At 55.4% G+C, this 25,154-nt stretch overlaps 2 protein-coding genes across 9 annotated transcripts in view; one reads left to right on the top strand and one right to left on the bottom strand.

The window, feature by feature from the left end:
* Positions 1 to 18,847, top strand: part of TRAM2 (translocation associated membrane protein 2) — a 74,801-nt gene extending 55,954 nt beyond the window's left edge. For 6 of the 7 annotated variants that reach the window (XM_032647494.1, XM_032647497.1, XM_032647495.1 and 3 more), the window contains 9 exons: positions 302 to 411; positions 885 to 1,001; positions 6,887 to 6,945; positions 8,092 to 8,176; positions 8,701 to 8,771; positions 11,294 to 11,398; positions 11,595 to 11,738; positions 12,504 to 12,667; positions 13,779 to 18,847. In XM_032647494.1, the coding sequence (XP_032503385.1) occupies positions 302 to 411; positions 885 to 1,001; positions 6,887 to 6,945; positions 8,092 to 8,176; positions 8,701 to 8,771; positions 11,294 to 11,398; positions 11,595 to 11,738; positions 12,504 to 12,667; positions 13,779 to 13,852 (929 nt within the window). In that variant the 3' untranslated portion in view covers positions 13,853 to 18,847. The remainder of the gene's footprint in view (positions 1 to 301; positions 412 to 884; positions 1,002 to 6,886; positions 6,946 to 8,091; positions 8,177 to 8,700; positions 8,772 to 11,293; positions 11,399 to 11,594; positions 11,739 to 12,503; positions 12,668 to 13,778) is intronic. The other variant, XM_032647496.1, reaches the window with a different exon arrangement.
* EFHC1 (EF-hand domain containing 1) overlaps positions 18,650 to 25,154 on the bottom strand; it is a 65,181-nt gene continuing 58,676 nt past the window's right edge. For both annotated transcript variants that reach the window (XM_032647492.1, XM_032647491.1), the window contains 2 exons: positions 23,509 to 23,719; positions 18,650 to 22,108 (listed from right to left, as the gene is read on the bottom strand). In XM_032647492.1, coding sequence (XP_032503383.1) covers positions 22,037 to 22,108; positions 23,509 to 23,719 — 283 coding nt within the window. In that variant the 3' untranslated portion in view covers positions 18,650 to 22,036. The remainder of the gene's footprint in view (positions 22,109 to 23,508; positions 23,720 to 25,154) is intronic.

Genomic DNA, 25,154 nt, shown 5'->3' with positions numbered 1-25,154 from the left:
GAATGATGGAGGTTGGTGGTCTCCAATTGCTGGCTGCAGCCACTGTGCCTTCCTGCCCAGATCAGGAGACATCGTCATGATATGCCGTGTGCTGGCTTCTCCTTTCCCCTCTGCCCTGGTGCTCCCAAGGGCCAAGTCCAGAGGGTGGGTGGGATTCTCGGGAAGAAAATCTTCTAAGTCTGGGGTTACAGCCAAAGGGAAGCATTTGATGACACATTCCGCTCCAGATCTCCTTTCAGTTTTGGGTCCCAGAGCACTTCCTCACCCAGGGATGCTGACGTGGCTCTCGTTGCCTCCACAGATGGCGAGATGGTGCACTACCACTACGGGCCGAAGGACCTGGTCACAGTCTTGTTCTACATCTTCATCACCATCATCCTGCACGCTGTGGTGCAGGAGTACATCTTAGACGTGAGCGACGTGTCTGGATTCTGAGATGGGAAGCTGGGGGGATTCGGCGGGTGGAGCGGCTGCAGCTGTGGGGCCTCCGCTTTGTTTGGAGGCCCTGGTTGGTCCTATAGCAGCTGGATCTCCTGCACCACAGTTTGGTCTCCGTCCCCCTCAAAGCCTTCGTAGCACGTGGGACCACAGTGTTCATTACACGGGAGGGAGCTGCCTGACGTGTGACGACACGGTGTCCTCAGGGGTCGAACACAGCAACCCTTGGGGGATGTTTTCTTTACATCTCAGCTAACGACATTCATCTCGCTGCTTTCTCAATTGCTTGCCTTAAACTAAACACTATGCACACACGAGGCTTCCATGAAATAACTGGATGAGGCTGGCTTCAAACTTCAGCCCTTTTGTGGGGAGAAAACAGGAGTTTGAAACCTGCCGTTACCTATACACTCATGTTAATATGCAGGATTCTCTTTATTCTTTAGAAAATCAGCAAACGGCTTCATCTCTCCAAGGTCAAGCACAGCAAGTTCAACGAATCTGGACAGCTGGTCGTCTTTCACCTCAGCTCGGTGATCTGGTGCTTCTACGTGGTGGTGACGGTGAGTGGTCCTAGGGACTGCTGATGGCTGGGGCCCGGGCTGCCATGTTATCGCCATGAGAGAGGGGTCAGTGGTTTAGGTGCTATTTAGTAGCTCGGGAGCGTCCTCTGGTCCAAAAGTAAACACTTGTTATCGTTATGATGTGATGTCACGGTGATGACAGCGTATAGCTCCATAGCTCTGTGTTCCGTCCTGGGGCCCTCGCATGGTGCTGTCCCCTGAGCTGAGTTTTATGTTCATTCCGGTACCTGTGTTATGGATTGAAGAAATCCAAGCTCAGATTTCGCAGTGGCCCCATGGTCACGTGGTTCTGAAGTGGCCAGGCCTTGGACTTGAGGGTCTGGTTCTGTTGCACCACACTGGTCTCCCCCTGCATGCACGTCAGGTCCCGTGAGAGTCAGTGCTGTTTCTACGAATGCCTCGAGGACCAGACAGTTGACTCACCTCCCCTTTTGCACAAGAATACTCTTATTTCAAGCAACCTTTGATACAGCAAAATTCCTTCGTACAAAGGAATGTGGACAGCCCTCCGGGGTCCTTTGTAACAAGCCTGTCGTCCTAGGAAGTGTTTAATCCCCTCCATCCCCCCCAACCTGGAGCATCTCCTGTCTGTAACCAGGTCTCTTCCTCAGGAGCTAGAATTGTCCTGTGAGAAATCCAGGGCCGGGGCTTGGAAAATTCAGCAACCCTGTGACCTCTTAGAAGCTTCCTTCCCTGCCTCCCCTGACCTCTCACCCCCTTCCCCTTCCTTAGCAACAGTGATGAGCTTTCCGGTCCTCGAGACCAGCCTATCTGTCTGAGAGCTGAACGCTGAATCCATATTCTCAAAGCGGGACTCAGCATGCCCTTTTGTATATTACCTTTATCTCTATTGTCATTAATCACAGAACAATAGGAATTCTAAATGTGGGGCCCAAGGCCTCTGTGCTCTGGAGCAGGCCTGCTACATTATACTGCCCCGGGGCAGACTTTGTGTGTGGTCTGTGTGAGTAGCGCCCCCTGCCTTTGTGCAGCACACGTGGGGCCCCGGGAAGTCTAGGTACGGCTGGGCTCAGGCCTCTCCCAGCCACTGGGTGTTTGGTTTACGCGGCCTCTGGAGACCCCGAGCTGCCTTGAAGCAGAACAGCCCTCGGGTCCCACGGACATTTAACTGCTCTTGCAGGAGAAGCGTTGCCTCATCTCTGAATCACTTTTGCCCTTTCTGCCTCAACCCACCGTCCACCCCAGCTGTGACCCAGTTTCACCAGATTCACAGGCCAACAGCCAAGGGACTTCCCCCCAGTTCCAGAGTGTGCAAGGCTCCTGGGCCGTCCAGGGCTTAGAAATGATGCTCGTTAGTCTGGAGCTGCCACGCTTTTCTGGGGACGTGTATAACAGGCTTTTACCATGGTGATAGCCAGGTCTCCACTCAGCATCTCCAGAAGGAGAATAGAGACCAAGGGAGCCTGGAAAGTTCCAGTGACCCCAGGTCCTGATACCGTGTGGCTGTCAGACCTCACCTGCTCCCTCCAGGCCATTCTGCACGGAGTGAAGGTGACTGAAGAAGAGAGGGTCGTTTTGTAAAAGGAGTGAAAACAGCTAGTTTTTTAAATCCTGTGTTTCTGTTACGATGAACTTTTTCTCGATTCTCCTCTCTCGCTCTCCGGTCAGTCCCTCGGCAGGTTCCGCCACCCACTGCCACCAGCACATGGAGCGTCTGTCGCCTGCTCTCTGCCTACACCTCTGCCCCCGGGCCCATGGGTCTCTCCAGGGGATGCTGGACAGTACGCTGCCAGCATCTAGTGGGTCGAGGCCAGCGACGCAGCAGAATGTCCTGTAGTGCCCAGGGCAGTCCCCACAGCAAAGACAGTCTGGCCCCAGGTGTCACTAGTGCCACGGTCAGGAGGCCCTGAGCTGCATCTCTTGCTGGACCGCTTCTGGAAGGAGGCCGTTTCCACTCCCGTGTCCGCTCACCCCAATCCATCGTCTGCCCAGCCAGACAGATCTTTTTAGAACATAAACCAGATCACGCATCCCCTGCTTCAAATCCCCTGTCGCGCTCGTGCTGAAGCGGTTCTCCCTCCTCACTCCTGTGCTCTGGGTGCTGCTGGCCTTATCCGTCTGGCTCGCTGGCCCCAGCCCCACTGTTCCTCTGACTCTCCTAGCTCTCCTGCCTCCTGCGCTTTGCAGGGGTGCTTCCTCTGCTGCAGTGCTCCGTCCCCTGGCACCCCGTGCCATCCAGGTCTCCACCTACCCGTAACCTCTGCACAGAACTCCCCGCACACTTGCGTCGCTGCACCACGCCTGTTGCTGTGGCGTTTTCTTGAGCTGTGTGTTCTCTGCTGCCTGCCTCTCCCTCATACTAGCCCCCGAGCTGCTGGGAGCCAGCACCGTGCTCACTGCTATCCCCCAAGCGCACTTCCTGGTGCACACTAGGTGCTCACTCGGTGTTGTCGTGAGAGGGAGTAAGTCGACTGCGACTGCCTCTTCTCGTTCCAACCTTCGACAGTTTTTAAAGTAATGAATTGCTTGTTTTTATGAACATCACAGACGATCATTTAAAAAAAAACAGGCCATACATAAAAGTTTGAAAAAGAAAGTAAAAATTGACCCTAAATCCCTCCCCCCCACGAAATAACTAGCTTGATCTTGGTGTTGAATTCAGACATTTCTCTCTGCATTGATCCAGGCAGGGTGATGGGGTCGTAGATGGGCCAACTGATAATTTAATAAGAATGTCGACCTCCTACCTTTAGTCTAGCTCTCAGCTACTGTTCATCGTTCAGGGGAAGCAAAACGCTGTACTGGGAAAGCAGGGTGGGAGGCTGCCTGGCTTCCCAGGGTGCCTCCCTTCACGGTTTAAACCTGCAGCCCAGCGCTCAGCGGGAGCGCCTCTGAGGCAGGGGCCCAGGTAAGGGCTGCCTCCTGACGCACAGACTGCCTGCAGCAGGACCTCAGCAGTGGGTGTTCCTGAAGGACCACTGGGTCCGGGCAGCAGCTGGCTGCGTCAGGACCCGATGCTGCTCTCTCTTCCTGTGGTGCTTTTTGTTCACCCACTGGAAAGGAAGGCTGCAGGGGAGGGGAGGGGGTGTGCAAGCCCGCTGAGGCCTCCCTTGCTCCTGGTTGATTTGTAGAATCAGGAGAGAACAGAGGATCTTTTTTTTTTTTTTAAACATCTTTATTGGGGTATAATTGCTTTACAATGGTGTGTTAGTTTCTGCTTTATAACAAAGTGAATCAGCTATACATATACATATGCTCCCATGTGTCTTCCCTCTTGCGTCTCCCTCCCTCCCACTCTCCCCATCCCACCCCTCCAGGCTGTCCCAAAGCCCCGAGCTAATATCCCTGTGCCTTGCGGCTGCTTCCCCCCAGCTATCTACCTTACTACGTTTGTTAGTGTGTATATGTCCATGACTCTCTCTAGCCCTGTCAAAACTCACCCTTCCCCCTCCCCATATCCGAGAACAGAGGATCTTAAAGGCCGCCCCCCCCAGACGGCAGGCCCACTGGCGGGTGGGATCTGGGGGCGAGCCCACACTCGGTGTGCTGTGCTGAGCTCCGAGGGGCCCCGGCCCAGCCTCCCTGGGCGGTTGCCTGGCCCGAGGTCTGGAAAAGACTGTTCTCAGTGAGTCATTCTTCCTCTGGCTGCCCTGCTCGCCTCCCTCCGCCCGGGACTGCCCCTCACAGGCCGGCAGCATTGTTCTGGGGCGTTTTCTCTGCTGGTTGGCTTCACAGTTCTGATTTCTTTGTCTCCTAAGTAAAGCGCCAAGCTGGGGAGGGTCCCTGTTTAAAATCACAGGATCGTCTGGGCTTTTTGAGCTCTTAGATTTCTGTCAGGGCTGCTTTTCTTGGCCAGTCTTTGTTTGGCGGAGATTCTTCTCCCACTTCGATCCCAGAAGTACCATTTTCATCCTTAAATAATACTGGTGTTTCCTCTAGGAAGGAATGGCCTCCCCACTTCGGTTTCCCTGGAAAGGGGGTAGGGAGGGCAGAAGGCCGTGAACCTGTGTGTCTGGGGCCGGCATCTGATGCAGGCGGCGTGTGGGAGGCAGAGAGGGGTGGCCCTAGTGTGGGTGCGGAAAAGCCCTCCCCTCCCACCCCCGCGCGCCCCAGAGCCTCCCACCTCTGCCGGACTCTGAGGGGGAGATGGAATGTGGCCAGGAGGGTCTGGTGGGGAGACCCTTTCCTTCAAACCTAAGTTACTGTGACTGCCCTGGGGCCTGCACCTGACGGGACCCATCCGTTGAGTCATTGTGCTTATGAGGCCCTGGTCGTATCTGAAATGTCCAGGGGCACTTAGCGACTCAGGGTCTGGGTGGGAGTACGACTGAGGCTCCAGTAGTCACCTGGAGGCTCCTCTGGGAACTGCTGGGCCTCCTCCCCGCCCCGGGCAGCCCAGTCCTCAGTCCCGGTGGGAACATCTGAGGCCCTGGGCCTCCTCATCAAAGCCACCAGTCGGTTGGTTTATTTCTGACTCACCAGGACAGCCAGGCCTGGGGCGCTTGGACCAGGAGGCTTGAGGCGCAGCTCAGAATTCAGTCGTGCTGCCAAGAAGCCACCTTGTTTTGGGAACTCCCTCCTTTCCCTGTTTCTAAAAGGAGGTCAGGCTGGCGTCACCTCCTCCGCCCTCTCTGAGCGTCGCGTGGCGTCAGCCTCCTTTTGCTCGTGGTGGGCCGTTTCCTCGTATGTTCTGTAATCTTGGATTATAAACTCATCTTTAGCAAGGTTGTGTGTGTGAGAACCCTGTACGTTCTCGGATGAAAGTACGTCCCGATGGCTTCACCGGCCCACAAATACTGTTAATACCAAGTTCTTAGAGTGAGGGCGCCTAGACACACAGGTGATGTCCATTTGAGCTCCAAACCCACGTGAAAGCGAATCTGAAGTTACAGATTTTCAGGGGGTCATATTTTTGTTTCCATCCTGAGCCCCGGGTGAGCAGACATGGTCCTCTTCTCCCTGTCTTGCTCGTCGGACCCTTCCTAGTCTCCCTTTTCTCTGGGGTGCTGGCCCTTTAAGGGTCTCCTGTTCCCACGCAGGCGCGAAAGCCCTGGCCCTACAGCCTCACAGGCTTGGGCTTTTAGCTCCCTACCCTCTTGGGCCCTCAGGTTTTCCCTTTCTTATTGTGAGCTCAGCTTTGCATTGAAAAGAACATTTGTTAGACTGCATCCAGCATGTCCAGATGTTTTGTAACAGGAGGGTTTTCAGGTCACCTCCCCCTACTCTGTAAGAGGACCTGGGCTAGATACTGGAGATGCAAGGAGGCGCCAGAAAAAGAAACCAGAAAAGGAGGCATGAGCAGAGCCCTGGCGGCCCGGCAGTGATGGTGCTATGTGATAAGTGTCACACGTGAGGCCCGTTGGGGAGGCCTGTGGGGGCCGGCCATGCTTTTTATTTGTGGTGGTGTGAAAAGCCAAAGTAGGCTTTTCGTTTTTCCAGGGGACGGTGGCTCTGGAGTCCATTTGCTCATTCACTCTACAAGCATTTCCTGAGTGCCTGCATGCCAGGCATAACACTCGACGCTGTCACATAAACGTAAACTGTCACATTTATTTCTAACAATAACTCTGGGAGGGTATTTTTATCCTCATTTTACAGATGAGCCAGCTGAAGCTCAGGGAGACTAACTCGCTCAGAGGATGCAGCTGATCAGTGTCAGACCCACAGTCAGACTCGGGTCCTCTGACCCCAGAGCAGGGCTCTTCCTCCTACATCACGGCTCTCTTCTCTAGTAAAGAGACGGGCCAAGTGCCAGAGGGGTTCCATGTTCACGTTTCCTGTTCCTTCCTCATTCTGGCAGCTGGGGACTAGGTGCGACCCTGACCCTGACCCCTGACCCCCGGGCCCGCCCAGCAGGCCTCACGTTCACATTTCTAAACGCTGTCTCTTCCCGTCCACTACAGGAAGGATATTTAACAAACCCAAGGAGCCTCTGGGAAGACTATCCGCATGTGCACCTCCCGTGAGTATTGTCACCCTCGGTCCCCAGGGAGGAGCGGGCTGGTGCACTGGCTTCTCGCCCCACAATGTGGGCAGAACACAGGCCGGTGAGCCCGAGGACCAGAGCGCCCCCAAGCCTGGCAGGGCCCAGTGTCGTGGAGGCAGACGTCTGGGAGCTGCTTCCTCCCCGTGTTCTTATGGGCAATTCCTGAAATGACACGTCAACTGCAGGAGCCCGGGCACAGGGTCCTGTCTCTGCCCAGGCTGCCATCACAGAGCACCGCAGGTGGCGGGGTTCCCAGGGGCTTATAAACAGCAGACATCCCTTCCTCACAGTTCTGGAGGCTGGCAGACCCAGTGTCTGGTGAGGCCGCTTCCTGCTTCATGGATGACATCTTCTGTGTCCTCACGTGCAGAAGCAGAGAGGGGCCTCTTTCACAAGGGCACTAATCCCACTCTGGGGGGCTCCAGCCCTGTGACCTAATCACCTCCCAGAGGCCCCACGTCCCGGTACCATCACCGTAGGGGTTAGGATTTCAACGTGTGAATTTCGAGGGGGTGCAAACATTGGGTCTGTAGCAGGTTCCTACAGCGCCTGGGAGGGACGGGGAAGCAGAGCCTCTGCACGGAGCTTTCTGGGCTGCGCCCTCCTGGCACCTGCACACGTCCGCACACATCTCCCCTCAGGCCTCCACGGGAGGCAGTGCCCCTCCTCTCCTGCGCCGACAGGACACCGGGAGGGCAGAGCTGGGGTCGCGTCCCCCAGAGACCACGGCCCTTAGAACAGCAGCACTGGAGACTGAGCAGAGTTAGGTCCTCCCTCTGCTGCTGAGACCCCTTTATTCCTCAGCTCATTCCTGCCACCTGCCATCTCCTGCCCCGACAGCACTCTGGATTTGGCCCCCTCCTCAGCCTTCTCTCTGCTCTCTCTTCATCCTTCTTGTGTCCTTTCATGGACTTCCCATGTCCCTCCACGTGCATGGTCTTGTGTGTGGAGCAGTGTCCTGGGCTCGGGCGTGGAGCTCACCATCCCCCCGCCTCTCCATTCCTTCCTCTCGGCCCAGCTCCTCACACCGCCTGGCCCTTGCCCCCACCCCACCCCGTGCTTGGCGAGCACCTGTAGGGGCTTCTCTCCATCCCTCTGGGTGACTGGCCCCCTTGTCTCCAGCTTCCAGGTGAAGTTCTTCTACCTGTGCCAGCTGGCCTACTGGCTGCACGCACTTCCTGAGCTCTACTTCCAGAAGGTACGGAAGGTGAGTACTGGTGGCCCCTCTGATGCTGCTGGCCCTCCCTCCGGCCGCCCACGTGTCGGGGTGGACACGGGGGTGTGTTGGCGGGTTGAGTGAGATGCTGAGCCAGTGCCTGTTGGAATCTCCCTGATGACCTCCAGGAGGGGGGCTGCTTTGTCAGACTCCCGCCTCCCACACGAGACGTGTGGCTTTGGGGGGCCTGACTCATCTTCGGGGGAGCGGATGGAGAGTTCTTTGCCTTTCCTACAGTTGTTTTTTTTTTAAAGCTTCTCTCTGGCTGATTTCCTAAAGCCCTGTTCCCCAGTCCCTGTCTCTTCTTTCTCAACCTAGTCCCGCCCCCTGACCACTGAGTCGCCTTCAGACTTTGTGCAGCCAGGTGCGCGTGTCCCCGGTGGGACCTGGGGCTGTCTGGCAGCCCCGCTCCGCGGGCCTGCCATGTCCTTCTGCACTCTCCCTGTTCCTCTACCTCCCCCTGCATCTCCAGTTAGGGAATGAGCACATGTCCTGTTTGCCTCTCTCGTCTGCAGGAGGAGATTCCCCGGCAGCTCCAGTACATCTGCCTGTACCTGGTCCATATTGCGGGCGCGTACCTCTTAAAGTGAGTGACACCCGGAGCGGGCCAGATCTCCCTGCCTTTCATGTCTGTGCCTCTCTCCGCACAGTCATTTAATCAGGAGGCGTTTCTTAGACACTTACTGTGTGCCAAGCACCATGCTAAGACCTGGGAATACACAGATGGATAATGGAGGGTTCCTTTATGTTTACTGGATTATTCTCTGCTGGGCAGGAGAGACAGTTACAGACAAAGGTAAAGGCGGTTAGTGGGATGAGCACTGTGCTACCGTATGGACCACCTGCCGTGGGAACCCAGAGGAGCGACTGCCTCAACCCGAGACAGGGCCAGGGAAGGATCCCAGGGACGCGGGCCGTGAACCAGGGCTTTGCAGGTTGAGGGCAGCCTGAGCGGGGCTCCTGCCCCATGCGTCCAGCCGGCGGCGCTGTCAGAGCTCGTGGCCCCGGACTCCCCTTCCCTTCGATTTGTAATGAAGGGTAGAGTCGTCACTGCTTGATTGTCCTCATGTCAGCAGAGTTGCTGTTGCCTTGAGTGTCTCTGTTGTGAAGAGAATCACTGCTGAGCAGGACCTGTCCTTCTATTTGGACTTTTCTTGGGCTTGGCTTTTGCGGTATAGGAGAGCACGCGCTGTATAACCTGCTCAGGTGCCCGGGGTCTTCTGGGTCCGCATGGCAGGCATCCCGTGAGAATGACTGACCCGGGGGACCAGAGCCGGGTCTGCTCTGTGGTCTCTGGAGGCCGAGACTGGCTGGGCCTGTGAGGGGCAGAGGCCGTGTGGGTGCAGCTCTGCTCTTGTGTCGCAGGCTCCTGTACGGGTGGGCGGGTGGCTGTGAGGAAGCCGTGCTGCGAGGATGGGGACGGAGAGGAGCAGGGCAGGGTCTGACCCTGTTTGGGCCGAGTTCTTGTTCTGGAAAGAGGCTAGAACAGAAGGCGGAGCAGCCGGTCCTTCGCGATCACGCTGGCCCGGCCCCAGCGAGGTTGGCCCAGCTCAAGGTGCGGCCGCCTCTCTCCACTCCTTTTTGTTTTTTTTTTTTTTTTGCGGTACATGGGCCTCTCACTGTCGTGGCCTCTCCCGTTGCGGAGCACAGGCTCCGGATGCACAGGCTCAGCGGCCACGGCTCACGGGCCCTGCCGCTCCGTGACACGTGGGGTCCTCCTGGACTGGGGCATGAACCCGTGTCCCCTGCATCGGCAGGCGGACTCTCAACCACTGCGCCACCAGGGAAGCCCCTCTCCACTCCTTTTAATCTAGCTTTCAGAAGTGAGTGAGTGTGGGGAAAGGAGAGACCCTCGGCTGCAGGATTTCCTAAGGAAGACAGACCTTTGAAGTGGCCAGCGATGTGGGGTCTTGTTTGGGAAGAGCTGGGCCCTGGGGGTCTTCACTCACCCGTGGGCCCAGCCCTGCTTCAGGAGGGGCAGTTCCATCTGGGTGAAGGCAGACAAGGCCCTGCTCTCCTGGGCTGTCTGTTCTAGTGGGGCCAGGGGGTGGACCATAAATAAGGAAATGAGAGAGTTTCCCCAGGTGGTTAAGTGTGAGGAGGAAAGTAACGCAGGGTGATGGGACGGCTGACTCGTCCACTTGGCCCCCTGTGGTGAGAAGAGCTCTCTGAGGAGGGGACTTGGGTAGGGGCGCGAGTGACAGAGCCAGGCAGGTGGATACCTGGGCGGAGCTGTGCAGGAGAGGGGACCACAGGGTCAGGGCCCTGAGGTGGGAGCAGAGCTGGGCGGTAAGGCTTGAGATGGTCAAGGGCAGGATCCTGCTGGGCACCTTCGGCTGTGTGGAGACACTGGGTTTTCACATCATTCTCTTGACCGTTCTCAGGATCCAGTGACTTTCCTGAATGACTCCACACTTCTTTGGTCCCCCTGGGTGGAATCACAGGGTCCCTCTTCAGCACGGCCCGCGGGTTTTCCACCCAGCCCCCCAGTATCTCCCTGACTTCCCAAGGCCCTGCCTGCTCAGCAGCACCTGGAACTTCACTGTGCAGCCTTCTTGCGTCTGTTTGCACCGCAGCCGACCAGGCTGCCTGGGAAAGCCAGTAAGAGCATCGTGACCGAAGTGAGCAGGGGGCATGGGAATGGGGGCTCGTGTTTGAAGAGGCTGGTTCACTAGCACATATTTTGATGTTGTGTTGAGTTTTGCTTCTTCGTATACCTCTTGGCTGTGAAGACTTGGATGACAAAAAAAAATCAGACGGTAGGAATCCCCTCCCGCCAATCCCTCATATTTCTACCCGCAAAGCTCGGCAATTTGTTCTGGGCACCTTTTCTGTGCGGGGTCCCGTGCCAGGTGATGAACACAGAGTGACAGGTGCTGCGAAGGCAGCCAGGGCCACAGTGGGAGCTGGAGGGGCGCTGGGCCCAGACGGGACAGGTGCCATATCGGTATTAAGGAAAATTCTTGAAGGTGTGGCAGCAGCTCTGAATCCTGAAGGATGAGGCAGGGCTCGCAGGGAGGGTGGGAGTGGAGAGAGGAGCCCAGGCCCCTTGCCCCCGGCTCTCGCGGTGCCTCGTGGGGACTGTGAGGCTTGTCTGTGTCTCCGCAGCCTGAGCCGCCTGGGCCTGGTCCTGCTCCTGCTGCAGTACTCGGCCGAGTTCCTCTTCCACACGGCTCGGCTCTGCTACTTTGCCGACGAGAACAACGAGAAGCTGTGAGTGATGTGGACGGGCTGAGGCCCGGCGAAGGGGAGGGCCCCGCGCTGGCGGTAGGCAGGGCCCCGGGGGTATTTTTTCCTGGAGCGTCTTACTCTGGACACCTCATCCCTCAAGCACCCTCCTCGGCCACCCTCGGACCCTCTCCCTGCTTGCTGCCTGAAGGCTGATGTACGTCCCCCGCTCCTCGGGCAGGTTTAACGCCTGGGCTGCTGCATTTGGAGTCACCCGCCTCTTCATCCTCACCCTTGCCGTGCTGGCCATTGGCTTTGGCCTCGCTCGCGTGGAAAACCAGGCCTTTGACCCCGAGAAAGGGAACTTCAACACGTTACTTTGCAGGTGAGTTGGGCAGGAGCCTCCCGAACTCGGCACAACTTCTGCCGAAGGTCAGGAGGCCGCAGACCGCTGGGTCTCCCGCACCGTGATGTTTGGGGGGCGGATCTCAGACATCTGACCCGAGGGGAGAAGAGATGCCAGTCTCCTGCTTCCATCACATCCGTCTTCCCTCCCTGGCCCCGGTCCGTCAGGCTGCAGGCCTGGTGCTGGTGCCGCTGGGAGCTCCTCCCCTGGCCCGCGCCTCACTGGGGGTGCCGGGTTCATGTCCAGCCTCTCAGTTGGCCGTTACAACCATGCGTGGGCTCTTTACAGCGTGTTCTCAACAGTGTGGCCAGTGGCCTCGCACAGCGGCCAGGAGGGCGGTGAGGAGGCCACGGTCTCCGTGACACCCGGGGCCCAACGGGGGTCAGAGGTTTGTCCAGGTTGCTCAGCTTCTATGTGGCTCGCCGGGTGAGAAGCCGCACTTCTAGAATTATTTCTGCTGCATCGTAGTTCAGTTCACTTGAATCCTTCTGACGTACACGGGGCTTACGTGGGCCGTGCTCTGCACTGTGGGTCCAGCAGGCGTGGGGTGGTGTGACAGGAGCTGGACCCGCATCTGTCACCTCCTCCCGCTGGTCCCTCCGCCCGCCCTGAGGCACCTGGAGCGGAGCCCGGCACGGGCCACGCTCTTCCCGGAGGTGGTGGTGGGCCGGGCACCGCGGGGTCCTGGCCTGCCCCCTACCCAGGGCACGTGCAGCCGGAGCCCACCAAGCCCTCTGCCCACAGGCTGTGCATGCTGCTCCTGGTGTGCGCCGCCCAGGCCTGGCTCATGTGGCGCTTCATCCACTCCCAGCTGCGGCACTGGCGCGAGCACTGGAGCGAGCAGAGCGCCAAGCGCAGAGTGCCCGCCGCGCCCAGGCTGGCAGCCAGGCTCATCAAGAGGGAGTCGGGTGAGTGCTGGGTCCGTGCGGGGCGGGGCGGGTGGGGACCCCCCCCAGGGCCCTGGACCGGGCCTGCCCCTGCCCCGTCCCACCTCCTCCCAGGCCCCGGGCTCCTCAGCTCGTGCCAGGGCCTGACTGGCACGTGGCCGGGCGCACACGGCTTGTGGGTGGGGCTGGCCGACGTGGCGGGGGCCCTCACGGCCGCTGTGGGCAGGGCGGCGGCTGGGTGGGGAGCTCTGGCTGGAAGCATGTCCACAGGGTGGCCTCGGGGACCCTATCAAGGGCGGCTGATGTTCTCTGGGTCCTCACCCGCCCCCATGCTCCGCATCTCTGCCTGGCCGTCTCCCAGGATGCTGGCTCTGCCTCTCTCTTCAGGGGTGGCCTGAGGGGACACAGTGCTCGGGGGGCAGCGTTCGGGAGACAGCCGCTTCTCCTCTGGCCCCCGCCAGGTCCTGGGGCGCTCGCTGCCAGCCCCGCGCTCTCTGTCCAGCCTGGGGGCCTGTCTGCACCAGGCTCTGTTTCCTGAGTCGCCGGCCTCTCTCCAGGTGTGGCCTGCTGGGCAAGGGCGCGTGCGCGGCTGCGTGTGACAAGGAGTCAGGCCCGGCTGGCGGTGGGGTGGGTACGGGGTGGGGGGGGGCTGCAGCCAGGTGTGCCTGACTTTGAGCAAGCAAACGCGGGTGTTTAGGGCAACAATGAAAAGCACGCTTTTGCTGTCAGAGGAGTGCCAGGTGAAAAGTAAGGCCTTGTCCCTGCAGCCTCTCTACCTCCTCCTGACCGTTCCGCGTCCTGGTACCTTTGCTGAAGGGGGCTGGTGCCCCGCAGGGGCCCGAGAGGAGCTGAGGCCTAGGCTCTGGCCCCGCCTCAGGCCCGGGTGGGCGGCGGGCGGGCCTCTGCCTGTTCCCTGGTGGCTGCGTGTCATCCAGCCCCTCCCGCGGAAGGACAGTCGGAGACCACCCACCTCAAGTGAAGCAAGACCCTGGGGGGGCAGGAGCCCCTGGGAGCCGCCTGCTGGTGCCCTGTGCCGTGGGGGCTGCAGCCTGGGTCCCCTCGGCTCATCCTGTGCCCAGCCTCCTGCCCCTGCCCCAGCCGAAACACCGCGTTTGTCTCCCTTCTTTCCCAGGTTACCACGAAAACGGAGTGGTGAAAGCAGAGAACGGAACCTCTACACGGACTAAGAAACTCAAGTCTCCTTAGGGCCGCAGTGCTGAGAACAGCAATGCTCTCACGGGCCCAGCAGGGAGGCCCCCCTCCTGCTCTGATGCGCCATCTCACACAGCAGAAACCTGTCTTCACACAGGGCCTTTTCCTCTTCCTTACGTCTTGGCTTTCTCCTCTTCTTTCTCTGTGAACCATTCTCAATAAAACCAAAAATCTTCCTCTTTCCCCTCCCTCCAGCCACCTCACATCCTCACCTCTGTCCTGTGTCGGGTTTTCTAGAAGCCTGGCCTCTCACGGTTACCTTTCTGCTGGCCTCCTCTTTCTCTTCCTTCACAGCTGTTTCCTTCTCTTTTTACTTGTTAATTTACCTTACTGTGCAATTTTTCTGTGTCTGATTTTTACAACGAGAGGAGGCGAAGCCTGTAGTGCTGGCCGTCCCCCACCCAGTCCCCAGGACCTGTCTGGGTCGGCAGCCTCGTGCCGGGGAGCCTCCACCAGGGCCGGCGGCAGATCCCCGTGCAGATGGGCAGCAGAAAGGGAGACTGGCCGTCCTGGATCGTCGTCTCCTAGGTGCTGAGGAACTGACGAGAGTATGATTCCAGTCCTGCGCGCACCATCTTGAGGCCCCGTGGGGCCGCTGCTAGTTCGAAGTGCCAAGGCATTTGGCTTTGGGACATGATGACTCGGTCCAGAAGGATGGTGCTGACTGTCTTGGGTCCCATGACTCGGGAGAGCTCACCAGTGGCCGGTCCTGGACACCAGCCCGCTCTCTCTGTCGGGGACGCGCTGAAGGAGGACGAGTCTTCCCACTCTGCAGCAACGGCAAAGCGACCAGAGCGGCGGGCTCTTCTGGAAAGGTAATGCGGCAGAAATGATGGAGGCGCCAACCTAGCCTTTCTTTGGCAGGTCCAGCTGCATTGCTCTTCCCACTGTTCACCAGCATCCAAAACCAAACCAAGCAGCCTGGCCGGGGACGTGCTGGTGCTAAACCCCAGGCCCAGCAGCCCAGTTGGGCGCCGGCCTTGCACCTGACTTCATCTCTCTCGCGGCAGGAACACTACGCCCCCCCGTGGCCCCTGGTGCCCCAGGGTTGGTCACCTGGGCCCCTTGTCCTCTGGCCTCGCTGAGTGTCCTTTGGAATTGTTGTCCTCTGCTGCCGTTGGCTGAGCGCACCCACAGCGTTTTAGATGGTTTGAAACCAGGCTGACTCAGAATCGCTCTGCTGGTTAGATGGGCAGACACAGCCATGCCGATGTGCATCTTTTGGCCCCCTTCCTGCACATGTTCTCCCCCTCTCCCCAAAGACAAGGCCTCCAGCAAGGAGCTAGGCTCTCAGCAAGGAGGCCTGAATGCTGTGGGCACAAGAATGTTAGTGTCATTTGATGTGCTGGTCCTCTTCCTGACATCACAGCAGAAACCAAACTGGATTATTACCCAGAAGGCGGGGAAGTGGGTCTTTTTATCAAGGCAGCTCCCTTCTCCAGATCACTTGCATCAGAGAGAAGTTTTAATCTACTAGTGCTTGGGGACTTGCTTCCTGACACCCTGGTAGACCCTCATCTCTCTGTTCAGGATTAGGCCGGGGAGATGGGAAGATCTTCTCTTATTTTGATTACCCTTAGGAGAGGGACAGCGCTTTTGAAAATGCGAATTCCTCCCATCTTTCCTTCTCCTTCCCTGACAGTTATCTAGGCTGCAAAGCAGAATATTGGTGAAAGGGCGGCTTGTACCAACCCCGCAGGCCCAGTCTGGAACTCCTCAGCCATTCAGTCAAATGGTCCTCCCTCCCCGCTCGTGGCTGTGGCTGTGACTGTGACTGAGCCAGTGTTCCTACTTGGCCTAGGGATGCTGTGCAGCCCACGTCAGCCTGCAGCCTCCTAAGCCTGGCCCAGTCCTCTCCAGGCTGTGTCCCTGGCCTTGGCACTGCTCCTGCTGTGTGCAGGAGGCCGCGCCCCCACCAGGGAGCCCTGCTGAGTCATGCCTTCAGCGGGTACCTGGCCTCCTTGCTGTGGGCTCGGGAGGTGGGAGCTGCAGCCGAGGTCCTGCCATCGGGCAGTGACTCTTCTCACATTCAGAGGTGATCGCCGCCAGAGCCCACGTGCTTGGTGTGCCCTTGGTCTCCTGTAAGTTGGCCCCTCGTACCGTGTGCCTCCTCAAGGTAGTACCACCAGCCCGGGCTAACTCTCGCCACCTCCTAAAGGACGGGGTTGGGTCCCTGATTGAGAGTTGGGAAAATCTTTCCTGCTGCGTGAAACCCCTGAGACCATGCGTGAGGCTAGCATCCCACCGGCCAGTTTCAGGAATGGTTTGAGGAGAGGGTGAGAGGAAAACTGTAGGTGTTCTGTCACCCCAGGCGTGCCTGGCATGTTTGCTTCAGAGCAGAGCCAAGCCATGGCAGGCTGGCTCGCAGCATGTTACCAGGGGCCGAAAGAACTCACTTCCAGTCCGTCCTGAGAGCCTGTTGGGTTGGCTTGTCCTGATTTGGCCGTTCTATGTTGTTCAGTCTTAAACACTCTCTGTGAAGGCCCGGCCAGACCCCCGAGTTTGAGAGGCCACTCAGTGCCATCCGCCAGGAGTAGAGCAGATGCTAACCTACCTCAGCAGCCCCCGCCCTCCCAGCATCCCTGGCTGGCACGCGTGCAGGGGCGCCGGGCAGGGTGGTGTGGGAGAGGCTGGGGGATGGACGGGTGGTCCCAGCTGCCAGTGCCCCTCCTTGGAGGCTCCGTGATGGGAAGTTATTTTTATCCTCCAGGCTCTGATAGCTACACTATAGTAGGTTACAGGTGACCCTTCTGAAGGCAGGGCAGGTTCTGGGGGAAGGAGAAGCAGGCCGAGCCAGACCTGCATCTTGGCGGAGAACCTTTTCCCTTCCTGTCCCAAGGTGGAGCTACCAACGTTTCAGAAACCAGACTCGACACCTGTGCTCTGGCCACCTCTGCAGACGCTCCTCTTGACTTGAAGGCCTTGGCGCCGGGCGGGCTGTTCTGGCATGCATGTGGCTGCGTTTGCTGTGGGGACCTTCTTTCTCCGTACCTTTGACTTTCTCCTAAGTGCTGAGTAAGAGGTATAGGGGCGGAGAGTGCGCCCCCTCCCGATTCCACACAGAATTCTAGTCCCTGGGAGCCTTTTTAAATTCAAAGTGGTGCAAAGCCCCCCCCACCACTTAGGGTTTCCTTCGGGCTTCAGCCTCCTTGGTGGTCTGTGCTAGGCCTGAGGGCCAGGGAGGTCGGCACGGGACTCACTCCCCTGTTGGGGCGTCAGCGTCTCAGTGAACAGAACCATTCCTGGTGGCCGGGGCCTCTGCTTCTGTGGGGAGTGGCCTTCCCCCCCACCCCCCCACCCCCAGCTGCCATCCTAGCTCACAGCCCAGCTCCTCAGGAGGGCCTGGGCGGGACTGGAGAACTGGGTCTTGACAGATCACTTGGAACTCAGGCCGAGTCTCCGACCCGCGAGGAGCCTTCACCAGCTCCCTCCTGGAGCCTAGTTCTCTCGTGAACAGTGACTCCTCTCAAAAGGCTGAGGGTGACTGCCAGTCCCCTGCCCCCTTCCCCCCAGCGGCTCGCTCTCTTTACGGAGGGCCCCGAGAAGCACGGGGATTCCGGCTCTGTGCGGCCCCTTTTTGCCCCGAGCTGACCCTGTATCTTTTTGTGTCAGAAGTGCCTTATGTGCCATGGTCTCCTGGCCTCCACTTGCACTGTGTGGCCAGCCCCCCGGGCCCTGGCACAGTTACATGTTAAAGGGACACGGATTGTGACAGTTTCACCTCATTCGTCTTAGCCTCACCGCCACCCCCGCCACTGTCCAGGTCTGGTGGTGTCCGGTTTCTCCCTTGTGTCTGGTGGCTGTGAGGGCCCCTTCAAGGGCACCTGCCTGTCAGAGAAGCTCGGGGCTCCCAGGGGCACCAGACTTCCGCGCCTCGGCCCACGTGGTAAGCCTTGCTCATCCAGCTCCCCTTGCACGTGAAAGAGGAGGCACCCTGGCTCTAGCCTCTTCTCATCCATACTGCTTCCCGTTCAACCCCGCGTTTCTGCGGTAAGGTGTTTACTCTCACTTCCCGGTCACAAGCGGCGCTCACAGGTGCCCGTCTGACGTGGGTCCGGGGGGACTGTTGCAGGGCACCCCTCCCCCCCACACGGTGTGCCCGCCCCTCGCCTTTGCTCTTCCGGGTTGTGCAATACCTCTCCTAGCCAGTGGTCTTTCCCACAGGCCGTCTGTCCCTTCCAGTGCCTGGCCACTGGGGTGGACAGGACCCACGGGAGGGTGGTCGTCATCCCCACAGAAGAAACAGTAGCCACGCTCCCTCTGTTGCTGTCATTCTTGTGACCCTGGTGGCACTCTAAGTGGAACACTGTAGCATCATCTTTGAAGTCCATATAGTTTTAAAACTGTTGAAAAGGAAAAACATCCTCCTCGTGATGGGGCATTAATAAGTCAGCATCTGGGAATAAGATCCGTGTGACACCTGAGGCATCACCATCAGTTCGCTGTAAGGGTTCTAGAGTTTCTTGTTCGTGTGGAGAGGAAGGAGGTTTTCCTGGGAATCGGCCACACATGGACAGCCCTGGTCATCTGATCAGATCTGACTGGTTGTAAGTACCACCCTTTCCTTGGGTACTGATTCAGTGTTTATGTAATGAGACTACACACCTCATTTTTTCGGTTCCTCTTGTTTAACAAACATCTGAAGGATGAGCTGAGGCTGCCGGTGCCCTGAGCAACTCATAATGCAAATGTGGACAAAGCGTTTTTTTGTTTTTCTACTTTAGCCTGTTCATGTTATGGACCAAATTTCAACAAGGAACTCAAGGAAAATTTGTACCTGCCATATTTATGCTTTCATGTAAAAGGGTTTTTTTTTGGGGGGGGGGCTCTTTTTACTTTCAGTGAACATTTTTCCAAATCCTTTTTTTTTTCTGTCTGGTTTTAAAACAAATTACGGTTTTGTATGGATTTTTTTAAATGTACATTTTGAAACAAATGATCGACAAATATTTTTGAAATAACTGAATAAAAGGCCTTGAATTATTCGCCTGCTTGTCTCGGGTATAATTCCTTCTATTCCTTTTTATCTGGATGCTCACATTTGCTTTTTTAAGTTGCAAGCATTATTTTATTCCACCTCTTAGATGGCTATCTGGGAATTGATTAGAGTGTTTCTCCCCTGAAGACTGAAAAGGATAAGAGCGCTTTAAAATAATATCGCTGGCAACTTTATTTTTGCAAGACTTTGCCTCAACTAGTCTTGTTTGCATTGCTCACATTTGCTTTTATATGAAGAACGAGTTCGCATCAATTTCAGCCTCATTTCTAACATTTTTCACTGTCATTTCTTGCATATCTTTTGAGATACGTATTTGTTCGTTGTGGTCATGTGAGTTAGGGAGTTGGAATTAAGGACGGAGAAGGAGTCAGTTACATTGAGTGGTGGGTAGTAATAAGCCTCATTCTTATTGGTGTCTGTAACAGGGAAGTGTGAACGTGGAAAGGAGTGTGGTGACACGGGCTGTGTGGGCAGGAAGCGCCACAAGGAGGCGCACTGTGCCTGATGCCTGCTGTACGGCTGCCCCCATCATCCATGGGAATATGTTCCGAGACCCCCCAGTGGATGCCTGAAACCCCAGAGAGTTCTGGGCCCTAAATATGCTATGTTTTTTCCTACACATACCTACCTATGGTGAAGTCTATAAATTAGGCACAGTAAGAGATTAACAATGCTAATAAAATAGAACAATTATAACCATATACCATAATGAAAGTTATGTGAATGTGATCTCTAAAAACATCTTCCTGAGCTGCACTCACCCTTCTTCTTACGATGTGAGGTGACTGAGTGCCCGAGTGACAAGGTGGCGTGAGCTGGATGATGCAGACCCTGTGGTGGAGCGCTGGGCTCTACTGGCCTTCTGACGACGCGTCAGGAGAGGATCACTTGCTCCAGGTGACCGTGGATCACTGAGCCCTGACAATGCCGACAGCTGGGGATCCCCGGAGGGACAAAGTGGGAGGGCGCAAGATCTCATCACGCTACTCAGAATGGCACACAGTTTAAAACTTAAGAATTATTTCTGGAGCGTTCCATTTAATATTTCCAGACCATGGCTGACCATGTTTAACTAAAACTGGAAAGTGAAAGTGTGGATAAGGGGGACGACTGTGTTATGGTGTCACTTGGCTAGGAGAGGATGGGACTAAGTCTGTGTGTAAAAGCCACCAGATGTCAGTGTAGGTGCTGAATAGTTGCTGTCTGAGTGTTGGTACCAGCAGTGGCACAGGACACTGCTGGCATCAGATGGCCTGTTGCCCATGGCTGTCTGCTGTTTTTCCAGAACCATCTCCAGAGAGAGCTCAGGAGATGAGTGCAGTTAGTTGAGGACAGGCATGGGCTATGAGGACCCAACAGGAGCCATGTACCTGGGGCAAAGGCACAGTGCCAGCGGAGAGCGAGCGGCTCAGCCGGAGAAGCTGGTGACCGTTGCCCTTTCTGAGCCTGCCTGCTCATCTGGGCTCAGCATTTTGGGGGGTGTCGGCTGGCTGGTTTGCTTGTTTTCGCAGGGGATGGTGGGGGTAAGGTTTAGGGCTAGTAAATGCTAAGCTCAGGGGTCAAATAAAGCACTCACTTTCTCACAGGAACATGCTCCTGCTCCTACACCAGCAGGCTAGTCACTCACCCAAGTGACCCTTGATTTTCTGGAAACATCTAGAGACGTCTTCTCAGGTACCCCTAAAGCCTACAGCTACGGGCTTGATACACTCTAATTAGATGGTATTTTCAGGCCCCTGGTGGTACAGACGGAGTACAGGTAGGAAGGAATCAGAGACAGCATTTATAAAGATGAAGTTGGTGGCTGACTTCAGCTAAGGAGCAGCCCTGCTTCTGAAAAGTCCATCAGAGCTCAGTCGATAACCAGTAGCTGCTACTGGTCTTTTCTGCCTATCTTGAGGCCAGCCTCTCTAAAAGCAGTAAATTTTTTTTTTTTTTAACTACAGCCCACATAAAGAAATGTTTTACATCATGACCCAGTAAATACACACTCATTTGAAACAAAAGTTTCATGAAACAAATCAGTGTATCACACTGTGATATTTCCTATTATCACAGTGTCTGCTTGCCAATGCAGGGGACATGGGTTCGAGCCCTGGTCCGGGAACATCCCACATGCCGCAAAGCAACTAAGCCCGTGCACCACAACTACTGAGCCTGCGCTCTAGAGCCTGTGAGCCACAACTACTGAGCCCGCGTGCCTAGAGCCCGTGCTCCACAACAAGAGAAGCCACTGCAGTGAGAAGCTCACGCACCACAACGAAGAGTAGCCCCCGCTCGCCGCAACTAGAGAAAGCCCGCACGCAGCAACAAAGACCCAACACAGCCAAAAATAAATTTAAATAAGTAAATAATAAAATGAAATAAAATGCAGGTCTACTAATGGGCCTAGAACTGCAATTGGAAAACATGACGTCTACTTCCCGGCGGGGTGGGGCGGGGCGGGCAGTACTGTCTGCAGCACCACACCAGACCTGATGTCTGTCTGAGCAAATTCTATGCATCCTCCTCCTGCATTAGTCAGGGTTCTTTCTCCAGAGAAGCAGAACCGATTAGGCTGTATATATATATAGAGAAAGAGACTGACGATTAAGGAATTGGCTCCTGTAACCGAGGAAGCTGACAAGCTCCAGTATCTGTAGCCAGAGACCTGGAGGCCTCTGAGTGCTGATGGAGTAGTTCCTGTCTGAAGGCCAGCGGGCTGGAGCCCCAGAAGAGCCAATGTCTCAGTTTGAGTCCAAAAGCAGGAAAAAGCCGATGTCAAAGCAGGCCGAAGGACTTCTCTCTCATTAGGGAAAGGTCAGCCTTTTTGTTCTATTCAAGCCTTTAATGGAATGGGTGGGGCCCACCCACATTGGAGAGGGCCATCTGCTTTACTCCATCCACCAACTCAAATATTAACCTCATCCAGAAACGGCCTCACAGACACACCCAGAAATGTCTAGGCACCCCATATCTAGTCAAGTTGACACATAAAATTAACCATCACAACACCCCTATCTCCCCTCCCTAAATAAGGCACCAACCTTAGCTCCTACAAGATCCAATTTAATTTAGACTTCAGTGGTAAAAGAACCAAAAAGGAAATATAATTTCAAGAGCTCTGTAAATGCCTCTATGAAGAGTACAGGTATACGTAGGCCCAACCTCAAAATACTGTGCTTCCTGTCCTCAGCAGGTCAGTTGGAGAAAGCACGGACGAAGTTATAGTAGTCAATCTTGTCTTCTCCGTGAGAGCACATCCTGATGAGCTGCGGGAGAGAGAAGGGGAACCCGTGAGAGACAGATGGGCTGCCTTCAGCTCAGCTGCACAGCGCTCTTTAGTGCCTGTCCCTGCCTTTGTAAACCAGCTCAGGCTTTTTATATATCCTTGGCTGATTCTGAAATGGTCCTGTAAACCGGGAAGGTAGGTAAGAGTATCCCCATCTTCACGAGATCAAAGCTCAGATGGAGTAAATGGCCTGCCCAAGGTTTCAGGTTTGACATTTGTAAGAGCACTGTCATTCCCGAAGCATTTCTGTTCTTTATTCAATTACAAGACTGTCCATCCAGTCAGCACAGAGTAAGACTTAGAATAGCAGAGGTTGCTGCTATCACAGCCTAACAGAAAAATCGAGTCATGTCACTGCTCAGACCAAGTGCCCTAAGACACCTGTGAGTGGCAGTAAGCACAGTGATCCGCTGTGGCCACTTTAAGGACGTGCAAATCCATCCCGCCCCTGCTTTCCCTGTCCCACCTCCCCTGACTGCAGCTCCTCTCTCCCAGGTCAGGTCACAGATAGCACAAATGACTTAGAAATCGAAGGCTGGGTGTGCTGTCAGCCTGAGACTTGGGAAGCTAGATGGGCATTTGGCCCACTTGAACTGTTATCCTTCTACCTGCCTCCCTCACTCCTTGCTAATGTTCCCATCTGAAAAACCCTCATCTCCAACCTAGTCACACTGGCCCCAAACAGAAGGCTTCCCTAAATGACACCTAACTTCCAAACATCCCTTTTTCCTAACGTATCATTAAGAAGGACTACAGCATCACAGTGTTCTTCATCAGTGAGAATGTCTCAATAACATTAGCCACCATCGTTGGCAACGGTGCGAGAAAGTCTGTCCCGACTTCTAGGGTAACCCTGGTCAAAGGGGTTTATAACGAAAAAGAGGTATGAAATGCCCTCTCCAGCTCCCTCATGGAAACTCTCGGAGGAGATCGTCCATGTCATCCCTCCACTGGCAGCTGACCATGGACCCCTACTGGCGGATGCTGCTGTCCAGGGCAGCAGTCACGCCCTATCCCACGCCAGCCCTACTGATGGGCTAACGTAGGCTGTGAAGGTGTCAAAGGCTCCCACCATCCTGCTCAGTCCACCTTTTCAATCTGCCGTTGGCAGCCACCCTCCTTTAGCCCTGACATGGTTCACTGGCCGCTCTGTGCTGTCTGGCCCCTGCCCACTTAAAGAGATGCCCTACAGCAGCAGTTAGGAAAGGACGCCAATGCTAGAGTCGAGGGCAAATGCCATAATCAGGACCAAACAGCAGATCTGATGTGAACACCCCAAGTCTTCCCCAGTTAAAATGAAATACAAATGCAACTGCCTTTGGCAACGAGTGAGCGGTGCCCAGCCTCTGCAATCAACCCCGAACAGGAACTCCTACTCACCTCCTTAACCAAGGAATCATCAACTGGGAGGTGAAGAGAGTCACAGATTTTAAAGAACGTCTCCCTGTCCACATGTCCTGAAGCTTCCTTGTCATAAATTTGAAACATCTTGCGGATGTTGTCCCTGCACGGGCGATCTTTCCCTTGCCTCTGGATCGTGTCTATCAGGGCCTCCAGTTCCTGCACGCCTGGGTCCTCTTCCATTTGCTGGCTGTGGAGAGAGGAGATGGATGGATGTGGTGTTTATTCTCGAATGGTCTTACCTCAGTGGCCGAAGTTCTCACTTGGTGAAGCTGGGGGAAGCATCTGACGACAAACAGCTCTGATGCTGAGCCGATCAATAACTGAACACTTGCCTGCAGGGGCTGGCAGATGGCTGAGCTCACAGCAGGAACCCTGACTAGGCTCAGCCTCCCTTGCTGCCGTCTATTAAATCCCTGCAAAGAGCCAAATCTACCACCACTACCACCCCCAAGTCTGGTGTTTGTGGGAGTCGCACAATTGTCATCATCTATGTTACAGAATCTAAAAATAAATGTTTTAGAAACAGACTTAAAAGTAGTATGATGGGGACTTGCCTGGTGGCGCAGTGGTTGAGAGTCCACCTGCCGATGCAGGGGACACGGGTTCGTGCCCAGGAAGATCCCACATGCCGCGGAGCGGCTGGGCCCGTGAGCCATGGCCGCTGAGCCTGCGCGTCCGGAGCCTGTGCTCCACAACGGGAGAGGCCACAACAGTGAGAGGCCCGCGAACCGCAAAAAAAAAAAAAAAAAAAAAAAACAGTAGTATGATGAAGAAATCAAAGAGGATCAAAAAGGAAACGAAATATCTAGAAGCAAAAATGGAAATACAGGTGACCCTTGAACAAAGCAGGGTTTAGGGGCATCAACCCTTCACACAGTCAAAAATCTGCATATAACTTACGGAACCACATATTTGGAGGGCTGACTGTATCTGCAGATTCAACGCACTAAGAATTGTGTAGTAGTATAATACATATTTACTGAAAAAATGTGCATATAAGTAGATGACACAGTTCAAACCTGTGTTGTTCAAGGGTCCCTTGTACTACACACCAAAATTTATGGGATGCAGCAAAAGCAGTTCTAAGAGGGAAGTTCACAGTAATAAATGCCTACATTAAGAAAAAAGAGGGAGTTCCCTGGCGGACCAGTGGTTAGGACTTGGTGCTTTCACTGCAGTGGCCTGGGTTCAATCGCTGGTGGGGGACCAAAGATCCTGCAAGCCGCGTGGCGCAGGCAAAATAAATAAATAATAGAAAAAAGAAAGATCTCACATAAACAACCTAGTTTATACCTCAAGGAACTAAAAAAAGAAAAAACTAAGCCTGAAGTTAGCAGAAAAAAGGAAATAATAAAGATCAGAGCAGATATAAAGAGACACTAGAAAAATTATAGAAAAGATCAGTGAAACTAAGAGCTGTTTTTTAAAAAAAGATAAACAAAACTGACCAACTTTTAGCTTGACCAATTTTTAAAAAAAGAGAAAAGACTTAAAATCAGAAATGAGAGGAGACATTACAACTAATACCACAGAAATACAAAGGGCTGGAAGAGACTACCATGAACAATTACACATCAACAGACTGGATAACCTGGAAGAAATGGATAAATTCCTGGAAACAT

Source organism: Phocoena sinus, chromosome 11, assembly GCF_008692025.1.
Source record: "Phocoena sinus isolate mPhoSin1 chromosome 11, mPhoSin1.pri, whole genome shotgun sequence".
Classification (NCBI taxonomy): Eukaryota; Metazoa; Chordata; class Mammalia; order Artiodactyla; family Phocoenidae; genus Phocoena; species Phocoena sinus.
Note: the sequence above shows the minus strand (reverse complement) of the source record. Positions and strands in the feature narration are given on the sequence as shown.